The 23,240-nt window shown below is 39.1% G+C and overlaps 1 protein-coding gene and 1 pseudogene across 1 annotated transcript; both read left to right on the top strand.

The window, feature by feature from the left end:
- The first annotated feature begins 1,774 nt into the window (after positions 1-1,774).
- Positions 1,775-2,719, top strand: LOC118589553 (olfactory receptor-like protein I9). The gene has a single exon (XM_036196943.1). It carries the CDS (start codon positions 1,775-1,777, stop codon positions 2,717-2,719), a length of 945 nt encoding a protein of 314 aa, XP_036052836.1.
- A 10,636-nt stretch (positions 2,720-13,355) lies between these two features.
- On the top strand, positions 13,356-18,993 carry LOC118588701 (annotated as a pseudogene).
- Positions 18,994-23,240: the final 4,247 nt, after the last annotated feature.

The raw sequence follows: 23,240 nt of genomic DNA, 5'->3' as shown, positions 1-23,240 counted from the left end.
CCCAGCCTTTGATGTTGACTCATAAAGCCTCTGCTCTGTCTCTATCTGTCTCTGTCTCTGTCTCTTTCTCTGATTCTCTCTCTGATTCTCTCTCTCTCTCTCTCTCTCTCTCTCTCTCTCTCTCTCTCTCTCTCTCCCTCTCTTTCTCTCCCCTCAGTCACTTTCATTTTTGTTTACTTCTTTGGGGATGTTTTTCTTTCTTTGATTGTTTGGTGCTAGACGTCAAATATAGTACCTTAGACATATGCTAGGCAAGAATTGTACCACTGAGCTCCCACATATCTCAAGAATCCTACTCTACTTTCTTTACCAGAATTTAGACAGGTTAAATATTATTAGAAAAGGTTGTCCAGAAGAAATGTAGCAGGTGCTTATTCATAATTGTATAAATTCAGTATCTGCAGGGACAGTCAGCAGAGTAGAGTTCCTTGAAATTTTGAAGATAGAAGCTGTAAGTCCAAAGCAGTCTGGAGGCAAAATTTTCAGGAGAGTACACTCTCTTCTGACATCCTTCAGTTTATTGTATGAGTCTCATTACAGTATGAATAGTAATCTTTTTTATTCAAATATGCTGACTAAAATATTAACAAGGTTGAAATGAAACTTCAGAGAAACCTTAAAACTGACATTTCTCAAAACCTAGTATCAGGACAATGTTGGTGTGTCTATGAGGCAGACATAATTGGATAGATGAGGGAAGAAAAGCCTGAGAGATTTTAAAACAAGTGCACCCTTCTTTTTTTAATTTAAATATATATATACATTAATAATCAACATGTTAATTTTTCTACATCAACTTCCATGACACTCTTAGAACAGAAGAATAAAAATTTTCCTTTAAGTCACAATTTTTACAGAAAAAATTGTACACCTGACCTACCCACATATTTTTGAAACACTAAATTTTCTGCCTGAAATTCATCACAGAATGTCACATTTCCATGCTAAATTGTTATATAGTAAGTTGGTATCCTGAAAAGATTTTAAAAAATGAAATGAAAATTTTATGCCTTTAACATTAAATGAATTATCCTCAGGCTGATACACAGCTAACATTTATTCAGAAAACACTGGTTTCAACCAAGCTTCTTGCCAGGTATTGGCCCTAATTCAAGGCAGATAGAGTCTTTTCTGCATGGAGTTGGCAACCTGGTGTGAAATCAGCTATAACCCATTGATTGGAGGAATCCAATTTACTGGGAAGAGTGTGGGCTGTTTGGGAACATGATACCAGGACACTCCCAGTCTCATCAGGTGTCCACAGTTTGATTAAGTAACTATCTCCTAACATGCATGAAGAATATGCCAAGAGAAAAATCACATATAGCAAAGAATGGTAGTAATAAGGAATAGCAAGTTTTGAAAACTGGAGACAAGATACTATAACTCCCAACAAAGGCATTACTGCAGAATAGGATAAAATTAGGTTATGTGTATGGTAAAGATTATTTCTTTTTCTAAAGAGCAATGATAATCCCCATGAAGCAATAATCAGAAAAACACCACAACAGATTGTGAACTGGTGAACTGAGTATCTCAGAATAAAATTCATAAAATGCTTAGGAAATAATGAACACTAAAATATGATAGAAAGAACTAAATATTCAAATCTTCAGCATTATAGAGATAACAAACATGGGAATGTATGTGCAATTATTGTGATGGTTGGGAAATTCATATTAGCTAACACATGAAAGATGGGTAACAAGAAGACATGATCATATTTAATTTGAAAGCTCTTGTCATGATTTCTCTTAAAGGTCCCTGAGACAGCATGATAGACGGGAACCAAACTGTCATTTCTCAGTTTTTCCTCATGGGCCTGCCCATCCCCCCAGAGCACCAGCACCTGTTCTATGCCCTGTTCCTGGCCATGTACCTCACCACTGTCCTGGGGAACCTCATCATCATCATCCTCACTCTACTGGACTCCCATCTCCACACTCCCATGTACTTGTTTCTCAGCAACTTGTCCTTCTCTGACCTCTGTTTCTCCTCTGTCACAATGCCCAAATTGCTGCAGAACATGCAGAGCCAGGACCCATCCATCCCCTATGCAGGATGCCTTGCACAAATATACTTCTTTCTGTTTTTTGGAGACCTTGTGAATTTTCTCCTTGTGGCCATGGCCTATGACCACTATGTGGCCATCTGCTTCCCCCTTCATTACACCAGCATCATGAATCCTAAGCTCTGTGTGAGTCTGGTGGTGCTGTCCTGGGTGCTGACTACATTCCATGCCATGCTGCACACCCTACTCATGGCCAGATTGTCATTCTGTGAGGACAAAGTGATTCCCCACTATTTCTGTGATGTGTCTACTCTGCTGAAACTGGCTTGTTCTAACATTCATGATAATGAATTGGCGATATATATCTTGGGAGGCCCTATAGTTGTACTCCCTTTCCTTCTCATCATTGTTTCCTATGCAAAAGTTGTCTCCTTCATCTTCAAGGTCCCTTCTTTACAAGGTGTCCGTAAAGCCTTTTCTACCTGTGGCTCCCACCTGTCTGTAGTGTCACTATTCTATGGGCCAGTCATTGGTCTCTACTTATGTCCTTCGGCTAATAACTCTGCTGTGAAGGAGACTGTCCTGTCTTTGATGTACACAATGGTGACTTCCATGCTGAACCCCTTCATCTACAGCCTGAGGAACAGAGATGTGAAGGGAGCATTAGAAAGAGTAGTTTGCAAAAAGCAAATTCCCTCTTTCCTATGATGGTAACTCTTCAGGCTTTTATTCAATATCTTCTAGAAAATAAAAGTATTAACATTGGACATTGCTAAAGAATTTTACATCTCTGTGGATGTTTCTGTTTAAAGATCTCAAAATGTAACTTTCACTACACAAATCACAGGGAGTTTATACAAGTCGTTGAATTTAGGAAATAAGTTTAGGATATCCAAATATGCACTTGTTGTCTTTCCAATATGGTCCTGGAAATTGTAGTGTAGACTTAAAGTCATATCTGATCCCTGTGTTTATCTCAGTATTTTCTCATTTTGTCTAAATGTCTACTGTAACTGTGTGACTATAAATGTGTACTCTATGATCTCAGATCTATACTTAGTAATATTCAAGTATTTTACCTCAACCAGCCCTTTTCCAATCTTTCACATGTTCTTTCTATAGTCTGCCATTAGATAATTACATCACTTAATTCCCTAGACCCTATGTTTACTTCATTGTCTATATTGGTTAACAGGCTTTTGTAAACCTTTAGTATATTGCTCTCATTATTGTACTTTTTTCTAAACCTGGTATTAATCAGTAGCCAAAAACACCTTTATGTATTGTCTCAAAAGCAGATTAAATGATAGGCAGTGGGACCCAAACCTGTCCTTAGTGCACGGGCTGGCTGTTTGGAACTTTGGGATTACACAGGGACCCTTTGCTCAACCTGGAAGGAGGGGACTGGACCTGCCTGTACTGAATCTACCAGGTTGAGCTGAATCCCCAGGGGAGTCTTTGCCCTGGAGGAGATGGGAATGGAGGGGAGGGGCTGGGGAAATGGTGGGGGTGGAGGACAGGGGAATCCAAATATAATTCAAAAAACTTCAAAACAAAAGAGTTTTGCAATGAAGAAAAGTAAAGTAGTATTAAATTTTTTTTTAAATATTTAGTTACAGTTTCATGTTTTGTTTCGGTTACTTTTCCCTTCATTTTGGGCAATGATTTTATTTTGTTTTCTTGGTTTTGGAGGGATTTCTTGCTGTATTATTTTTAAGAAGCTCTTAAAATTGGGTGAGAAGGGAGGGGAAAAGTATCTGGAGGGTGAGAATATGATTCACATATATTTAAATTTTAAAATTGTTTAAAATAGTAAAAATAAAATGTAATAATATTTTTTTTAATTCTGAAGTCCATGAAATTGATGTCTTAAACCTAAAACATGGAAATCTGAGACCATTATTAGAGGGAAACATCAATGAAAAGCTTCAAGATTTGAGGGTGAACACTGACAGAAACACAAACAAAAGAGCACAAAACAAAATCAAAAAGAGGCAAATTGGATACATCAAACTAAAAAGCTTCTAGACAGTTAATGGATTTTGTTGAGTTCTAAGAGTTCCTTATATAGTATGTATTGTAAATCTTATCATGTAATGTTTACTCCTATTCTGAAGTTTGCTTGGTTGTTGACTATTACCAGTTATGGCCTGAAGCTGATGAATTTCTCAAAAATAAAATAAATGGTGAAGCCACCAGGCTCCAACAAATAGCTCCAAATACATATCTCCATGGAGAGTGTACTAATTAAACTCAGTGGGTCACAAAAAATGAATAGTAATGAATGTGAAAAGAGATTTGTGGGGAGGATGGTTATGTCAGGGAGCTTAGGAAATTGGGGTCTGAGAATTGTGTACATGTCTGAAATCATCTAAAATTATCTAAACACTAAGTTACAAACTGCACACAATGCAAAGATCAATGTATTGTGGGGAGTCCTGCTTCAATGGGTACATTGGCAACATAGCCACTGCCTCCTGTGCTCAGGGAGCATCACAGGAGCAGGAAGATTGTGAGAGTCAGAATACCAGGAAGGCAATTAAAAGCAAGCAGCTACACAGAATTCTCAACAGAAGAATCACAAATGGCCTAAAGACATTTGAGGAATTGCTCAGTATCCTTAGTCATCATGGAAATCCAAATAAAAAGGACTCTGAGATACCATCTTTTTCCTTATCTGAATGGCTAACATCAAAAACACTGATGATAGCTTACGTTGGAGAGGATGTGGAGCAAGGGGAACACTCGTACACTGTTGGTGAGAGTACAAACTTGTACAACCACTTTGGAAATCACTATGACGATTCAGAAAATTGGGAATCAATCTTCTTCAAGACCCAGCTATACCGCTCTTGGGCATATACCCAAGGAATGCTCAATCATATCACAAGAACACATGCTTAACTATGTTCACAGCAGCATTATTCACAATAGCCAGTATCTGGAAACAACCTAGATACCCCTCAACTGAAGAATGCATAAAGAAAATGTGGTACACAGTGGAGTACTACTCAGCAGAGAAAAGCAATGACATCATGAGCTTTGCAGGCAAACAGATGGAACTAGAAAATATCATCCTGAGTGAGGTAATCCAGACCCAGAAAGACACACATGCTATGTACTCACTTATAAGTGGATACTAGATATAAAGCAAAGAATAACCAGACTACATGCCACAGCTCTAGAGAAGCTAGCTAACATGAGAACCCTAAGAGGGGAACATGGATCATCCTGAAAAGGGGAAATAGATGAGGTCTCCATGAGTAATCTGAGGATGACGGTGACAATATAGGGTAGGGGATGGGGGAATGAGGACATAAGGGAACAGGATAGTTGAACTGGAACAGGGACAGAGTGGGAGAGCAAGCAAAAAGATACCATGACAGAGGGAGGTATCATGAGTATAGGGAGTGACCTGATGCTAAGGAAGTGGTGATATTTTATTTGTGCTGGAATGTGGTGTTATTTTATTTGTATGTTAATAAATAAAGTTTGTCTGGAGATCAGAGGGCATAGCCAGCCATAAACAAAAGTCAGGCAGTGGTAGCACATGCCCTTAATCCAATCACATGGCAGGCAGAGTCTCTGTGTGTTCAAGGACACAGCCAAGAATGATGACACATGCCTTTAATCCCAGTACCAACCATAGACACCTAGAGGTCTGTATAGACAGGCAGTGATAAGGAAGTGGGCTGAGTCAATGAGAAGGCAGAACATCAAGGCAATAAAGACATGGGTAAGATAGGAAGAACGTGGTTCTCTTGGGAAGCTATGACAGCATGGTGAGCTAAGGTTATCTTGTGGTTATTCCTATTTCTCTGTTCTTTACAGCAATCGCCCCTGTATCTAGGTCTGTGTTTCTTATTTAATAGACTGTTTAGAATTTCATCGACATAGAGAAGTTCCCAAGAATGCACCAGGATGACACCAGTGTAGACTACGACCAATAGTGGAGACAGTGCCTCAACTGGCTTACCCCAGTAATCATATTGGTAAATACTCAACTGTCGTCAAAGAGACTTCATGCAGTAACTGATGGAAGCAGATGCAGAGATCCACAGCCAAGCACCAGGATGAGCTCCAGGAGTCCAGTTGAAGAGAGGGAATAGGGATTCTATGAGCAAGGGGCAGCAAGATCATGATGGGGGAACCTACAGAGACAACCAAACCAAGCTAGTGTGAACTCATGAACTTTAGTCCAAGAGCTGTGGAGCCTCCATGGGACTACACTAGGCCCTCTGCATAAGCAAGACAGTTGTGTAGTTTGATATAATTAAGGGGGCCCCTGGCAGTATGATCAGGATCTATTCCTGGTTCATGAGCAGGCTTTGTGGAGCCCACTACCTAAGGTGAGACACCCTGCACACAGCCTTAATGCAGGAGGGAGGGACTTAGACCTACCTCAACTCAATGTACCAGGCTCTGCTGACTCCCCATGGAAGGCCTTACATTTAAGGAGTAAGGAATGGGGGATGGGTTGGAGGAAGACTTGGGGAGCAGCATGAGGGAAGAGAGGGTGACCTATGGTTGGTATGTAAAATGAATTAAAAATATCAAAAAAGAATACCAGGAAGTCTGCTGTGTGAATGCTTTTCTTAGAAATGTCTACGTAATTGAAGACTGCACAATGACAATATCTGTTGACATATTAGTATGTGAGGAGGAATATCTCACAGGTTCCCATGACTAGATAAAGAACTACAGGCTGAGAGAGTGTGAATTAGGTTCTCCCAGGTATGAGCCCTGATTAGTTTTCCAATGCAAAGTGGTGAGCACTGAAACCATATTCACACAAACAACAAATATGAGCTCAGAAGGTGGTATTTTTTTAGTTTTGGAATGCAGATAGATAGATAGATAGATAGATAGATAGATGTAACAATAATAAATTAAGAAAAGGATATTGCATTGAGAGGGCAACATGGAATAGAGTCGAGGGAGAAAACGGAAGGGGGAGTGGTGTGGTTATATTTAATTACAAATGCAGAAATTAAATAACTTAGTAACAATAAAACAATAAAATTAATAGACATTACCCATTTGTTTATTTCCTGTACATATTCCCCAAGGACTCTATATCATTCCACAGAGATGCCTGCTCATTCATGTTCATTGTTGCTCTATGTACAATAGCCAGGAAGTAGGAACATCCCATATCAATTCTTCTCAACTTTCCTAATGCCATAAGACTTTAATACAGTTACTCATGTTGTTGCAATCTCAACCATAGAATTATTTTTTACTACTACATAATAGTAATTATGTTACTATTACAAATCATAATGGAAATATCTGATATGCAGGATAATGATATGCAACCCGTCAACCCATAAGTTGAGAACCACTGTGCTAGATATCCATCAACTAATAAGTGAATAATCAAAATGTGGTACATTTACATAATGGAATATCATTCAGCTCTTAATAAAAATGAAATCTTGTTAACATGGGGGAACTATCCCCATCATCTGTCATGTGGCAGCATGGATAGGAAGAGGTGCCCCCCCTTGATCTCTCAATGCCTAAGTCAGGAAGCAGAGCTGACCCTGAGGTCATAAGGCTGGAAGAGATGCCCAAGCTTGCTACCAGCTGCAACAATAGGGAGAGTGGACACTGCACCTTGCCTGGGTAGCACAAGAGCCAATCCTTTTGTCAGAGGTGTGGGCAAGGCAGCCCTGAAACTGTAAGCATGAAAAAGTTATCCCCATTGCTCACCTATAGTGTGGTAGCATGGGAGGGAGAAAGATGCCCCCACCCCTCCCATTAACACCTGAGGCAGGTGGGAGAGCTGGCTCTGAGGCCATAAGAATGAGAGAGAGCTAGCCCTGCCCTCAATTTGCTGCAGCACTCATGAGAGTGGCCCTTGTGCCATGCCTGTGCAACACAGTAGAGCTGCCCCTGGAGGTGTAAGTGTGCAAGATCCAACCTGGAGGATATGAAAGCAGGAGCACTGGCACCGCCCCTTGCTCAACACTGCAAAGGGTGAACTCACCAAGGCAATGCAGGAGAGCTCACCTTGGTGGGGAGGACAACTTAGAGCTGGAGGACTGATCAACCATGGAACCAGAAACAGGGTTGTAGGTTGGCCCAAGCCAACATTCAACCCATCAGTAAACTGCTGGAGCCCATGAAGGGACAGTTCCTGCAGACCCAAAGCTGCAGGACTGCCACAACAGAGGGCAAGAGCAAGATAACTAAGAAGAGTCCCAGTGAGGGCCCAGCATCTATAGTTTAGCAGGAACCAGAGGCCTTGAACCAGACCAATGACTCTTTGCAATGAAAGTTTACAAGTAAAGATATAAGGACCAAAGTGTTTACTGTGTGACTTACTGTGTCACACTACAGCTTTTCCCCCTTTTTTTTCTTTTCTTTTTCCTTTTTCTCTTAAATTTAAAGGGGTTGGGCTGCAAGGGTAGAGGGCAGTTACGCAGGGAAGGGAAATGAATGGGATTGAGATGCATGATGTGAAAGAAAATAAGAATAAATAAAAAGAAAGTTAAAAAAGAAAAGAAAAATGAAATCATGTAATTTGGAGGTAAATACACAGAGTTTGAAAAACCATAGTGAGTGAAGGGTTCCAGATTCAGAGAAACAACTTCTTCTGCTGTTTGTTCTCAATTTTGTGTTTCTTCTGTTGAAAATTCATCCTGTATCAATTCATTGACCAGTCAGTGCTTAGATAATTGATGTGTGTGATTTTCGGTTACTTTCAGTTTTTATATATCCTAGATATTCATCATATTCTGGATATGTAGTTGAAAATATTTTCCCATTCTGTAGACTATCTCTTGACCTGAATGCTGCAAAGAAGATTTTCAATTTTACATAACCTGTTCATCAATTCTTGGGATTATTTATAGTTATGGGAGTTCTTTTCAGAAAGTCCTAGCCCGTGCTTACTTACACTTTGAAGTATTTTATTTGCTTTCCTATTGAATTTCAAAGCTTAGGGCCAAATAGATAGGAAGAGAGACAGACAGACAGAGAGAGAGAGGCAGACAAATAGACTGATACACTGACAGACAGACAGATAGTAGATAGATAGATAGATAGATAGATAGATAGATAGATAGATAGATAGACAGATAGATAATCTAAGATCAGGTCTGTCATTGGGACATCCTGTGTCTTTCCTAGGGTCCCATTTTCTAGGTAGCCTCCCTGGAGTTGTGTACCAGTCTAGTCATCTTTGTTTTACATCTAGTATTCTCCTATAAGTGAGTACATACTGTGTTTGTCCTTCTGAGTCTGGGTTATCTCACTCAGGATGATTTTTTTCTAGATCCATCCATTTTCCTGCAAACATCATGATGTCATTGTTTTTCTCTGCTGAGTAGTACTCCATTGTGTATATGTCCCACATTTTCTATATCCATTCTTCAGTTGAAGGGCATCTAGGTTGTTTCCAGGTTCTGCTATTACAAACAATGCTGATATGAACATAGCTGAGCAAATGCCCTTGTGGTATGATTGAGCATTCCATGGGTATATGCCCAAGAGTGCTACAGCTGTGTCTTGGGGGAGATGGATTCCCAATTTTCTAAGGAGGCGACATATTTATTTCCAAAGTGGCTGTACAAGCTTGAATTCCCACCAGCAGTGGAGGAGAGTTCCCCTTGCTCCACATCCTCTCCAGCATAAGCTGTCTTCTGTGTTTTTGATCTTAGCCATTCTGACAGGTGTAAGTTGGTATCTCAGAGTTGTTTTGATTTGCATTTCCTGGATAATTAGGGATGTTGAGCAATTCCTTAAATGTCTTTCAGCAATTTGAATTTCCTCTGTTGAGAATTCTCTGTTTAGTTCCATAGCCCATTTCATAATTGGACTGTTGGGCATTTTGATATCTAATTTCTTGAGTTCTTTATATATTCGGGATATCAGCTCTCTGTCAGTTGTGGGGTTAGTGAAGACCTTTTCCCATTCTGTAGGCTCTCGCTTTGTTTTGTTTACCATGTCCTTTGCTCTACAAAAGCTTCTCAGTTTCAACAGGTCCCATTGATTGATTGTTTCTCTCAGTGTCTGTGCTACTGGTGTTATATTTAGAAAGTGACCTCCAGTGCCAATGCATTCAAGAGTACTTCCTACTTTCTCTTCTATCAGGTTGAGAGTAACTGGATTTATGTTGAGGTCTTTGATCCACTTGGACTTAAGTTTTGTGCACAGTGACAGATATGGATCTATTTGCAGACTTCTACATGTTGACATCCAGTTACGCCAGCACCATTGGTCGAAGATGCTTTCTTTTTTCCATTGTGCATTTTTGACTTCTTTGTCAAAAATTGTATGTTCATAGGTGTGCAGGTTAATGTCAGGGTCTTCAATTCGATTCCATTGGTCCACATGTCAGTTTTGATACCAGTACCAAGCTGTTTTTATTACTGTAGCTCTATAGTAGAGCTTGAGTTCGTGAATCATGATGCCTCCAGAGGTTGTTTTATTGTACAGGATTCTTTTGGCTATCCTGGATTTTTTGTTTTTCCATATGAAGTTGAGTATTCTGCAATAACTGATGGAAGTGGATGCAGAGATCCCCGGACAGACCCCAGGTAGAGCTCCAGGAGTCCAATTGTCAAGAAAGAGGAGGGACTGTAATAGTGTGAATTATTGTGACCAAGATTGGAAAAGCACAGGGACAAATAGCCAAACGAATGGAAGCACATGAATTATGAACCAAAGGTTGTGGAGCCCCCAGCTGGATCAGGACCTCTGGATAAGTGAGACAATTGAATAGCTTGAACTGTTTGGGAGGCACCCAGACAGTGGGACCTGGACCTGTCCTTAGTGCATGACCTGGCAGTTTGGAACCTTGGGCTTACACAGGGACACTTTGCTCAGCCTGGAAAGAGGGGACTGGACCTGCCTGTACTTAATCCACCAGGTTTCAATGAATCTCCAGGGGAGTCTTGATCCTGGAGGAGATGGGAATGGAGGGGAGTGGATGGTGGGAAGGTGGGGCCAGGGGCGTGTGGGGGGAGGACAGGGGAACCCATGGCTGATGTGTAAAATTAAAACACAAATAAAATTTTAAAAATCCAAAAAGAAAAAAAAAACAGAAAAAAAAGATCAGGTCTGGAGAGATGGCTCAGCAGTTCAAACCATGTACTCTCTTGCAGATGGCCTAATTTGGTCCAAGCATCAACATAAAAGTTACTCAAAAAGACTGTAAATCCAGCTCCCGAACATATGATGCCTCTGATCTTAGAGGATTTCCACAACCAGGCACTTATGCATAGTTAGACATAATAAAATAAAAATTTTAAATGTAAGATCCACAAATAAGAGAAAACATGCAATATTTTTCTTCCTACATCTTGCTTACTTCACTCATTTTATTTTTAAAAATATTTAGTTTTATTATTTTAATTAAAATGTTTTATGACATCTTCATACATTAATATATTTACATCATTTCTAGTCTTTCTTCTCCCTGTATAAGTCCTCCCACTTTCCCCACTTCCCTCCCAAATTCATGACCTCTTCTTTATTATTACTATTATTATTATTATTATTATTATTATTATTATTATAAGTATACATATAGATGCATATATACACATCCATACAGACTTCTGAGTCCATTTAGAGTTGTTCATACATGGGGGGGGCAGGGGGCACTGACCACTGTGAACTGGATAACCAACTAATCAGGGGCTCATCCCTGGCAAAGGATGATCCTCCCTCTCAGCAGCCATTAATTGCCTGTAGCTTTCTCTAAGGGTAGAACCTTATGATAGTCCCCCATTCACATTAGCATGTCAGCTGCTGCTGTCATTTTGCTGGCCTTATTTAGGCAGCCTCACTAAGGCTTTCACAGGTGCAGTGTCTCTGTCATACGTGGAAAACACTATTTTGTGGCAGATATCTTGGTCCTCTAATCTTCCACCACGGTCCCTGAACCTGAGGGGTGGGGGTTGGGTTGCAGACGTGTCTATCAGGTGTGGGGACGCCATAGTCACTTGTTCTCTGCATTTTGACCAGTTATAGATCTCTCTAGTAGTCTCGGTCTGCTTCTTTCTTTCAAGATCCCTTGGTGAGGGTCCCAAACTACACTTACCCTATGGATATAAGAGCATGTATGGGGATGCAGTTAGAAATTACACTACTTTAGGAAAGAAGAGTCATATGTCTCCTCTAGACCCATGACCTCACCAGCCACGGGTCGATGGTTAAGTTTTAGGGTACCAAGAATGAATTTCTTCCTACTGAGCAAACTTAAGTCCAGTTAGATGTTGGTTCCCTCAGCTTTCTTTCTCCATGGTTTTAAATTATTCATTTTTGAGCTCTTTCCCCACCTAGGTATTTTTGAAGCTGTTATAAATGGGATTTTGTTTCCTGATTTTCTGCTCCATAAATTTATTATTGGTATGCAGGAAAGCTCTTGGGATTTGTGTCTTGAATTTTTTCATTCTTCTACTTTGTGAGAAGTATTTGCAAGATCTAATACCTGTTAAAGTCTTGTAAATGTAGGATATTGTGGGGATAATTTAAGTTCTGTGGGGGCTTCTGTCTACAAAATTAGTTTTGCATGTCCAAAAACAGACATTATATCACCTCTCACAAACAATAAATACAAGACCAGTGAGAAAGAATTCATATTCCCTCGATGAACGTCTGCAATGTACAGAACCTTGCCTAGCTGATCATTGCCATGTACATGGAGCTGAACCAGAAGTAAGAAACTACAAGTTATCTACAGTGTCAGGGCTGTTGACAGGGAATAAGCCTTGGCATTAGGACATGAAGTGAAGCCTACAGAGAATGGTTGGAGGATGGCGATGCAATATCACCAAGTGAAGAAGTGAGGATGAAAAGTGAGTAACCAAATGGTGTGGGAATCTAGGTTTTTCTTTTATATCTTAATTAGAATACAAATTAAACATGGTCTGGGCCACTTTAGATTTTGTCTTATTTCTGTCTTTAGCTTACTGGCAGGTAAAGAAAGCTGGTCACAGAAGTCTGAGCCATCCTAGCAACATGACTATTTCTCACATAAGCCTGCTTTTCAGGTGGCCAAGTTATACTAACAGTCTTCTCGCTACCTGGGAATGTTCCCAAGCTGTATCTTCAAAAGCCACTGTGGCCTCTTTAGTAAGTTATGACCTCTAATGTATTTTCTATCAATCAGTGTAGTCTCTGATTACTTCTAGGGATTTTGCAAACTCTCTTCCTCAGGCTCCCCTCCACACTCCACAAAGAATAGGCATTACACGAACAAGTAAACAAATAAGCATCCATTCATGAGTTTCTCTCCAAGTGCACAATCCCTTGTGATTGGCAGTGATAATAAGTCAGTCACCACTGAAGGACTCTGGGTAAACAGGTCCTACAGAGATCCTTGGTAATTATGGTCTTTAATGAGTTACTGGACTCCTCTGGGATGCAGAGCCTCTCAGGCTCAGGGATGACTAAAAGGAGATATGAGAGAAGCAGAGGTGTGGACTTAGGGGATGAGTATGGGACTTGTTACAACCTGTGTCAACAGTGGATAAACAGCAGTATGTTTTATCAGAACTTGGGCATCATCTTGTGTACTCTAGGTAAGGCTAAGCTCTTTCTTATAGTTCTTTGCCTGAAGATATCGGTTGTGTGATGTTATGCAGCACCAGTTTTCAGGTATGCTAAAAATTTTTGTTATCTCTTCCCCTGAAGAATTTGCTGTTGTTGAAGAACTTTGTTTCATGGACACCATTTATAATCTCTTTAGTAATGAAGGACTTCTCTACAATGACACCTTACGTACAGTTCTCAAAGGCCATACCCTTGCAGCATAACTGTTTGTTTGAGTTTTTGAGAAAGGGACTCACTTTCTTGTCTAAGCGTGCTTTGAACTCAGACTCTCACAGGCTGTGAATAGGTATGAACTGCTGTGCCCAGTCTGCTAGTTTTAACATACCCTCTGTGGTTCTTAAATCTTTAATACACCTTCACCTATGGAGCTTTAATAAACAATGAACAAGTAATGAAATTTATCTGACAGAGCTCAAAAATCTACATGATCAATAGTAATGGATGCAATTGTTCCTAAACACAACCCACTGGCGGTACTATTGACTTCACCTGCGTGCTCGTTTATCATGTAGAATCTGAACTTCACAGACATACATAATTAGGGTCTGTGATTAGTTTCAGACAGGAAACTTAGGATTTATGAAAAATGTGTGAATGGTTCAAATGTACAGTTTTCTGTAATATTGGTGACTAAAAATAATTTCCTTGGGCTTCTGTTCAGGTAGTGTGATGGAAGTTGATATGAGAAATAAATGTGATAATTAATTTGTTTTATACATTATTGTAAATATAAAAAGAAGCATGTGCTTGTTTCAGGCTCTCTGAGGTGATTCCTCCCATGTCTACACTATTATTTGAAGAGTTACTTGCCTATTTATTGCTAGAAACACTTCCATTAAACCTTTCATATGCTGTTGAGATCTAAAATTGTATCTTTGACAGCTGAAGAAGATACCGTCATTAGGTCATCACTGGCAACAACTCCAGGTAAGGTCTCTGGTTTCTAATTTCTCCATATGATCCTACACAAGACACAGGTCCAAATCATTCACAGAAAGAGCAGAATTTCAGAACCAGTATGATTGTTCCTAAATGTCTCTTCCTTTGTAACACTCAAATATGCAAACAGTGAATTCCATAAATATCACTGACAGGAAGAAGATCCCAGCCTTTGATTTTGACTCATACAGTCTCTACTCTGTCTCTATCTGTCTCTGTCTCTCTGTTTCTCTCTGTCTCTATCTGTCTCTCTCTCTCTGTCTCTATCTATCTATCTATCAATCTATCTATCTATCTATCTATCTATCTATCTATCTCTCCTCTTCTTCACTTTCATTTTTGTTTGCCTGTTTGAGGATGTTTTTCTTTCTTTGATTGATTGGTGCTAGACATCAAATATTGTACCTTAGACATATGCTAGGCAAGACATGTACCACTGAGCTCCATCATCTCTTAAGAAAACTCCTGTGCTTTTTTTGCTGGAATTGAGACAGGTTGATTATTATTAGAGAAGGTTGTCCAGAAGAAATATACCAGGATATTATTCTTTTTTATTTATTTTTAGTTTCCATGGCCAATGCAACACTCGTAAAGAGAAAGCATTTAGTTGGGGGCTTGCTTGCAGTTTTAGAGGGCTAGTCCATTATCTTATTAGCAGGGAGCGTGACAGCATGCATTGCAGTCATGATGCTGAAGAAGGAGCTGGGAGTTGTTCATCCTGATCTACATTCAGTAGAAGCAGAGACAAAATGAAATTGTGAAACATCAAAGCTCATCCCCAGTGATAGACTTCCTCTAGCAAGGGCACACCTCCTAATCCTTCTAATTCTTTGAAAAAGTTCCACTTTCTGGTAACAAACATTTAAGTACACGAGCCAAGAGGAGTCATTTTCATTCAAATCACTACAGTATCTTAAACAGCATTATAAATTGTACACTATATTTCTTTGTTTATAGTTTTTCTCTTAATAAATCCCAAAGATTATCCAAATAGTACACAGAATAGGTCTCACTGCAATTGCAATATTGCTGTGAAGATTCACTGATTTGATTAACAGTTTGATTTTCAATGCCATTTATACTCATCACTATATTGTCAGTTCATATATTTTGGCTGTAGACTTAGAAATGGAAATGCAAAGCCATCAGATAAGATTCATATGTTCATCTTGCTGGATATTGCCAAGGCAGCTATGTCTGAGAATGTTTTTGTGCAATGTCATAAAAATAATAGGCTATTACATTTATATATTTTTCAGTTTCATTTGGGGAAAATGAGGATTTTATTAGAGTTTTGGTGTGTAATTCTCCTGAGTTGCTTTAAAAGAAAACTTTTGTGGTTTATAAAATAATAAACAAATAAAAGTAAGCTGTATCAGGGAACTGAATATAAAGAATCTGGAGCATGCTGTATTGGGGAGAAAATAGAATTTTATGAACTGTAGTATGATTTAAAGGAGTGCAATGTTCATTATATAAAAATTTTAAAAAGAAAATACTTTGGGGGTTGGGCATTTGGCTCAGTGGTAGAGCACTTGACTAGCAAGCATGAGGCCATGGGTTTGATCCCCAGCTCAAAAAAAAAGAAAAGAAAATACCTTGTATATCAAAACAGTTGATGAAAAGGCAAAGTAAAAGGATAAATGAGAAACTGAAACTGTAGTTACTTGATCACTAATGTACAGACAGCTTGGAAAAAAAAACACAGTGGCCAGAAATATCATAAAAATGCTTCACAAAAATAAATGGGGATCAGGAGATTATTCTTACCTGTATAAATTCAGTATCTGCAGGGACAGTCAGCAGAGTGGAGTTCCTTGAAATATTGGAGATAGAAGGTGTAAGCCCAAAGCAGTCTGGAGGCAAAATTCTTCAGGAGAGTACACTGTCTTCTGATATCCTTCTGTTTATTGTATGAGTTTCATTACAGTATGAATAGTAACCATTTTTATTCAAATATTCTGACTAAAATATTAACAAGGTTGAAATGAAACTTCAGAGAAACCTTAAAACTGACATTTCTCAAAACCTAGTATCAGGACCAAAGTTGGTGTGTCTATGAGGCAGACATAATTGGATACATGAGGGAGGAAAAAACCCAGAGATTTTGAAACAAGTACAGCTTTCTTTTTGTATTTTAAATATTTATAGTAATATCCATAATGTTCATTTTTCTACACCAACTTCCAAGAAACTCTCAGAACAGAAGAATAAAAAATTTACTTTTACTCACCAATTTTTAGAGAAAAAAATTGTACACCTGATCTATGCACATATTTTTGAAACACTAAATTTTCTGCCTGAAATTCATCACAGAACGTCACATTTCCATGCTAAATTGTTATATAGTAAGTTGGTATCCTGAAAAGATTTTCGAAAGAATAGTTTAATTGAAATGAAAATTTTATATCTTTAACATTAAATGAATGAGTCTCAGGCTGAAGCACAGCCAACATATATTCAGGAAATACTAGTTTTCAACCAAGCTTCATGTCAGGTATTGGCCCTGCTGCAAGGCAGATAAGAGTCTTTTCTGCATGGAGTTGGCAACCTGGTGCGAAATCAGCTATAACCCATTGATTGGAGGAACCTGATGCCCTGGGGAGAGTATGGGCTGTTTGGGAACATGATACCAGGACACTCCCAGTCTCATCACGTGTTCAAGGTTTGATTAAGTAACTATCTCCTAACATGCATGAAGAATATGCCAAGAGAAGAATCACAGGTTACAAAGAATGGTAGTAAAATGGAATAGCAAGTTTTGAAAACTAGACACAAGATACTACAACTCCCAACAAAGGAATTACAGCAGAACAGGATAAAATTTGAAACTGTGTGCATGATAAAGATCATGTCTTTTTCTAAAGAACAATGATAATCCCCATGAAGCAATAATCAGAAAAACACAACAACAGATTACCATCTCAGATGCTACTGTATGGATGAAACATATTGAAGGAAGGTTTGAAAGCATGGTTATTCACACAAAGGAAACATCTGCTTTGAGGTTCCAGGAGACAGATGTCACAGTGCTCTGGGAATATGGTCTTCTGGTAATAGGAGCAGCAGATGAACATAGAGGGGAAGCTATCTGACATTCTACATTGAAGGTAAAAAAAATAAATGAATCCACTAAAATTCAGGCTTGTGATACAATTTGGAATTCTCTTTACTGAGACATAAAAGCAGGAGAGTGGGAGGTCCAGAGAGAGCTGAGTGACAACATTAAGATGCTTTTGTGCAGAGAGTCCAGCCTTCTGCATATCAGAGAGACTGAGAACAAGATGCAGAAACAGCAAGAAAAACACACAGACTTCTTCTCTGAGGGATAACCTCCTTCATTTTATTCTTCTTTCTGTTGCTTGTTCTACACTATTCCTTTTTTGTTCTATTCTTCTGCACAGTTGTTTCCATTCCTCCTTTTTCCTGTTGATTTCCTTCAAACTTCTTTATTTTTCTTTTACACTTTATATACCCCCAACAAATTCTTCCAAGCAATATAACAAATACAGTGTGGTTACACTCTATCTTTCCAGTGAATTATTACAATAAAAACAAGTAAAAAACATGATGTTTCTTATTTCCCTTACATGATTAAACATTTTATGTATTGTAGGTGAAAAACAAATTATGCCCAAGAACCCACGTATGTTCATGTCCAAGCAACTTGTTATATACTGGACTCCCATCTCCATACACCCATGTACTTGTTTCTCAGCAACTTACCCTTCTCTGACCTCTGTTTCTCCTCTATCACAATGCCCAAATTGCTACACAACATGCAGAACCAGGACCCATCCATCCCCTATACAGGCTGCATGGAAAAAAATATACTTCTTTCTGTTTTTTGGAGACCTTGGGAATTTCCTCGTTGTAGCCATGGCCTATGACCACTATGTGGCCATCTGCTTCCCCTTTCATTACACCAGCATCGTGAGTCCTACGCTCTGTTTGAGTCTGGTGGTGCTGTCCTGGGTTCTGACCACATTCCATGCCATGCTGCAAACCCTGCTAATGGCCAGATTGTCATTCTGTAAGGACAATGTGATCCCCCACTTTTTCTGTGGCATGTCCACTCTGCTAAAGCTGTCCTGCTCTGACACCCATGTTAATGAGGTGGTGATATTTATTGCGGTCATCATCTTCCTTGTTTTTCCATTTGCACTCATTATCATATCCTATGTATGAATTATGTCCTCCATTCTCAAAGTCCCTTCTTCACAAGGTTTCCGTAAAGCCTTTTCTACCTGTGGTTCCCACCTGTCTGTAGTATCACTGTTCTATGGGACAGTCATTGGTCTCTATGTCCTTCTGCTAATAACTCAACTGTGAAGGAGACTGTCATGTCTTTGCTGTACACAGTGGTGACCCCTATGCTGAACCCCTTCATCTACAGCCTGAGGAATAGAGATATAAAGGAGGCTTCAGAAAGAATCTTTTGCAAAAAGAAAATTCAACTAAAACTATTATGGTAAAACTTGGAAATTTAACACAATTTCATCCCAAAAACCTATTAATGTGAACACTGGAATATTCTGTAGAATTTCCCCACCATGGAAGCCCTCCATGTTCATAGGTCATACTAATTATCCACAACATTATTAAGTTAAGCCAAGTAGCTTCACATGGGGAGTAAGTCTTGGGGAACATAATCACCTTTCTCATTGTCTTGACCAGGTGATTCTGGAAAAAATTATAATAGAGTGAGCCTGGTGCCTGCAGTGTGATGCCTTGCTCAGCCATGGTGCAGTGGGGAGGGGCTAGGACCTGCCTAGGCTCAGTGTGCCTGGCTCTGTTGGCTCCCTATGGAAGACCTTGATTTGAAGAATGTGGGGATTTGGGGTAGCTGGGAAGGGAGGCGTGGGGATGGGAGGAGAAAGGAGAGGGGACCTGTGGGTGATGTGTAGAGTAAGTAGAATATTTCTTAATAAAGAAAAATGAAATAAAAGAGTCAGTGAGAAAAAGAAATAATAGATATACTATGATATTTGTTGCTTATGATAGTTAAGTTATTCCAGGATTGTACCATTTGTCCAGATTACTGCTTTGACTCTCTATCCTTTTTAAATACTATGTGTAATTCAACTCAATATCAGAATACCTCAACTTCCTATGCTTCCTGGCATTTTTTGTTCTTTGTTCACAAATTTTGGCATTATCTTATTCCTTAAATTCCTGTATCCATTATTTCCTACAACATTGTAGTGGTTTGAAAAGGAATGGCCCCTAAAGACTCATGTGTTTGAATACTAGGCCCATAGGGAGTGGTGCTAGTAGGAGGTATGGCCTTGTTGGAGTAGGTATGGCTTGGTTTTGTTGGAGGAAGTGTGACATTATTTGGGGCAGGCTTTGAGGTCTCATATATGTTCAATCTATGTCCAGTACAACAGTTCTCCTTCTGCTGCCTGTGAATCAAGATGTAGAACTCTCAGCTCCTTATCCCGCACCATGTCTGCCTGCATGCTACCAAGTCCAGCCATGATTATAATAGACTAAACCTCTGAAACAGTAAGCTAGCCCCAATTAAACAACCACAGAAACTTCTATTTTAAAAAATGCATTTAACTTGGGATGCTTACAGGTTCAGAGATTTAGTCTATTTTCATCATGGTAAAAAGAATGGCAGCATACAGACAGACATGGTGCTGGAGAAGTAACTAAGAGTTCTACATCTGGATCAGCAGATAGCAGAAAGAGACAGAGCCACTGAATGTGGCTTGAGCTTCTAAAACCTCAAAGACCACCATCAACTGCACAGTTCCTCCAATAAGGCCACACCTATTCCAACAAGGCCACATCATGCTACTTCCTCTGAGTCTATGGGGGTCATTTTCATTCAGACAACCACATTAGCTGAAACAAAACGAATACAATACTCTGTATGATTGTGTGTGTGTGCAAAAATGTCAAGGTCAAGAAAATCCAAAAAGATACAAGATAGATTGGAATTGCCTGTGGCTGAGTCAGAATAGACAAAATATGGAAAGTGTAAGGTAGCTAAGTATTGGTTAATCTTAACTATCAATTTATGGGATTTAAGTCACAATGGAAACAAACCTCTGAGCCTGTCTGTGAGGGGTCATTTAGCTAGGTTAGATGAGGTAAGAAAACTTACACATGATATGGGCACTGACATTCCGTGGTCTGGAGTTTCACACTAAGTGAAAAAGAGAAGACATAATTGAGCCCAGGCATTCAACACTCTTCTTCCTGACTCTGAACTCAATGTGACCAGCTGCCTCCTGCTTCTGCCGCTGTAGTGAGTTGTATTTCCTGGAATTATAGCCAAAATTGTCCCATTCTCCTTAAGTTGCTTTTTTTGTGTACTTTGTCACAGCAACAAGACAAGTAATTAATGCAAAGTTTGAATAAACTCAGGAGTAATGCGTAGTTTTAAAAATGATTGTGGGATATTTGCACAGCTTTGAATATACAAATAATTACACACTTTATAAAAGTGAATAGTATATTCAATATATGGTTTTTTATGTCAGGAGATTGAGCACTGGTATCACTGAACACAAAGTTGAACCTACCACCCAGACACTTTGGGTTATTATGTAAACCATTATCAACGAATAGTGATATTTCTCTGCCCGGTGTGGTTGGTGCTGATAACCAAAGGGAAACATGATTCTTGGGCAAAAAAAAAAATCATTCTGTGTAAAATCCTTGGGAAGTGTTTTTAACATCTTTAATCATTCAATGTCCCAAAATAAATGTTAATATAATCTATAGCAACCCAATTCAGGCAAACCTAATGAAGGCCCATGTTCCCTAAGATGATAATGTACTATTGCTATGCACAGAAACTCAGTCAGCTGATGATTGTTAAACATACGGGCAAATAGAAAAGGCAAGGCTTTTAACTGTCAGTGGCAGTTTCAGGCACAATGGCAGGGATGTAGAACATGGCACTAGGATGCACTGTAGTTAGAGTTTTCCTACCTAGCCCATAGTCAGGACAAATCTCTCTCACCCGCCAGTCCCATAGTCACTCAGACCCAACAAAGTAAGCACAAAGAGACTTATATTAATTATAAACTGTATGGCCATGGCAGGCTTTTTGTTATCTACTTCTCTTATCTTAAAGTAACCCATTTCTATTAATCTATACTTTGCCACGTGGCTTGTGGCTTACCGATATCTTTACATGTTGCTTCTCATGGCAGCGGCTGGCAGTGTCTCCTCCCAGCCTTCCTGTTCCCAGCCTGCTCCTCTTCCTTGTCCCACCTACCCTATCCTTCCTGCTTGGCTACTAGCCAATCAACACTTTATTTATACAGAGTGATATCCACAGCACTTCCCATTTTCTTTTTTGTTAAAAAAGGAGGGTTAACTTTTACATAGTAAAATTACAGATAACAAAACAATTATCAAGCAAGAATTATAGTTACAATTTTAAAGATGTCCTATCTATCTTATATTTGTGAGTCTAAAAGTTTTATATCTAACTTATCTTGTATCATAATTATAACTATCTAGTCTTCAACCACATCAAAGACCTCAGAAGGATATAACATTACCTGAGAACCAGGAGAAGTATAAAAGCAACTTTCAGGAGTCTTGCAGGGTAGACAGTGACAGCTGGCAGCCTGGACAGTCACCTAATGTTCCTTTGTAAAGTTGGGGCATTTATCTTCAGCCCACAGGGCTAGAGTCTCTTGGTCACTTCTCTCAGTGTCCTGTAGAATGTCTGGCAGTTTCCTCTGCAAAGCAGGAACCTGAAGGACCATTTTGTCAAGCAAAGTTTAGTGGTCACCTTTCCATGGGTCCTGCATGTCCAGTCGATTAAGCAGTCCAGGCAAGAACAGTTTCTTACCCAAATGGCTATTTTTGCCAAGGTGAAGATAAACTCCATATGAAGTGTCTTTAATGCCCATCCTCCTCTCTGAAGTAAATTGGTGCTGCCAGGAGCAGGCATGTCTCACTGTCCAGAAAGTCTAAATTTTAAAAGTATTTTAAATGCCATATTCTGTAGACCTTTGAAGTGTTTGAAGATTACCTGTCTATCTGAAATATCTCTGTGTTTACCTAGGAAACTTAACTAACATAGCTACAAATATGATTATCATAGATGACCAGTTATTAATCTATTTTTAATTATCCATTACAATTTTAAATGAGCTGTACAAACATAATACCTTAAACAAGAGTAGAAATATACACACAGTATAACAAAATTAAGTTTGTATCAATAGACTAAATTCTATACCAAATGTAAAACATTTTAAATGAGTTGTTGCTCTTTAGAAGTAAGTTCATTAATCTACCCTTTCATCCTATCATATCTATATACATATCCCCTTTTTATCTTTAGAAAGAGATTGCATTTATAATCAACCTGTTTTAAATAAAATAGTGGTTTTTCTCTGTCCCACATCAGAGGGCTCTTCTGTTTTGGGACACAAGAATCTCTTAACCTGTTCTTTTAACAATATGTCTGGGTTTAGAGAAGGAGCGAACCAATTCCATTTCCAAAGCCAGCTTGATGATTTTGGGAAATTGGGCGCAGTTTCTCTTACTACTTCCTGCTGGAGGGGGGCGCTGTATCTTATGGAGACACATAGAAAATTTTAGGATTAAGGAGTAGTCCGTGAGGGTAAACCTCTGAGCCAGTTGCCTTGAAACCATTCTGGATGTTGGATCATCTGGGCCATTGTGTCATTGGAGACCTTTCAGGTGGTCTTGGCTGATCAAACCTGATGTATCTTAATCTGGA

This window comes from Onychomys torridus, chromosome 8, assembly GCF_903995425.1.
Source record: "Onychomys torridus chromosome 8, mOncTor1.1, whole genome shotgun sequence".
Classification (NCBI taxonomy): Eukaryota; Metazoa; Chordata; class Mammalia; order Rodentia; family Cricetidae; genus Onychomys; species Onychomys torridus.
The sequence above is the reverse complement of the archived record's forward strand: the minus strand, read 5'-3'. Positions and strand labels throughout refer to the sequence as shown.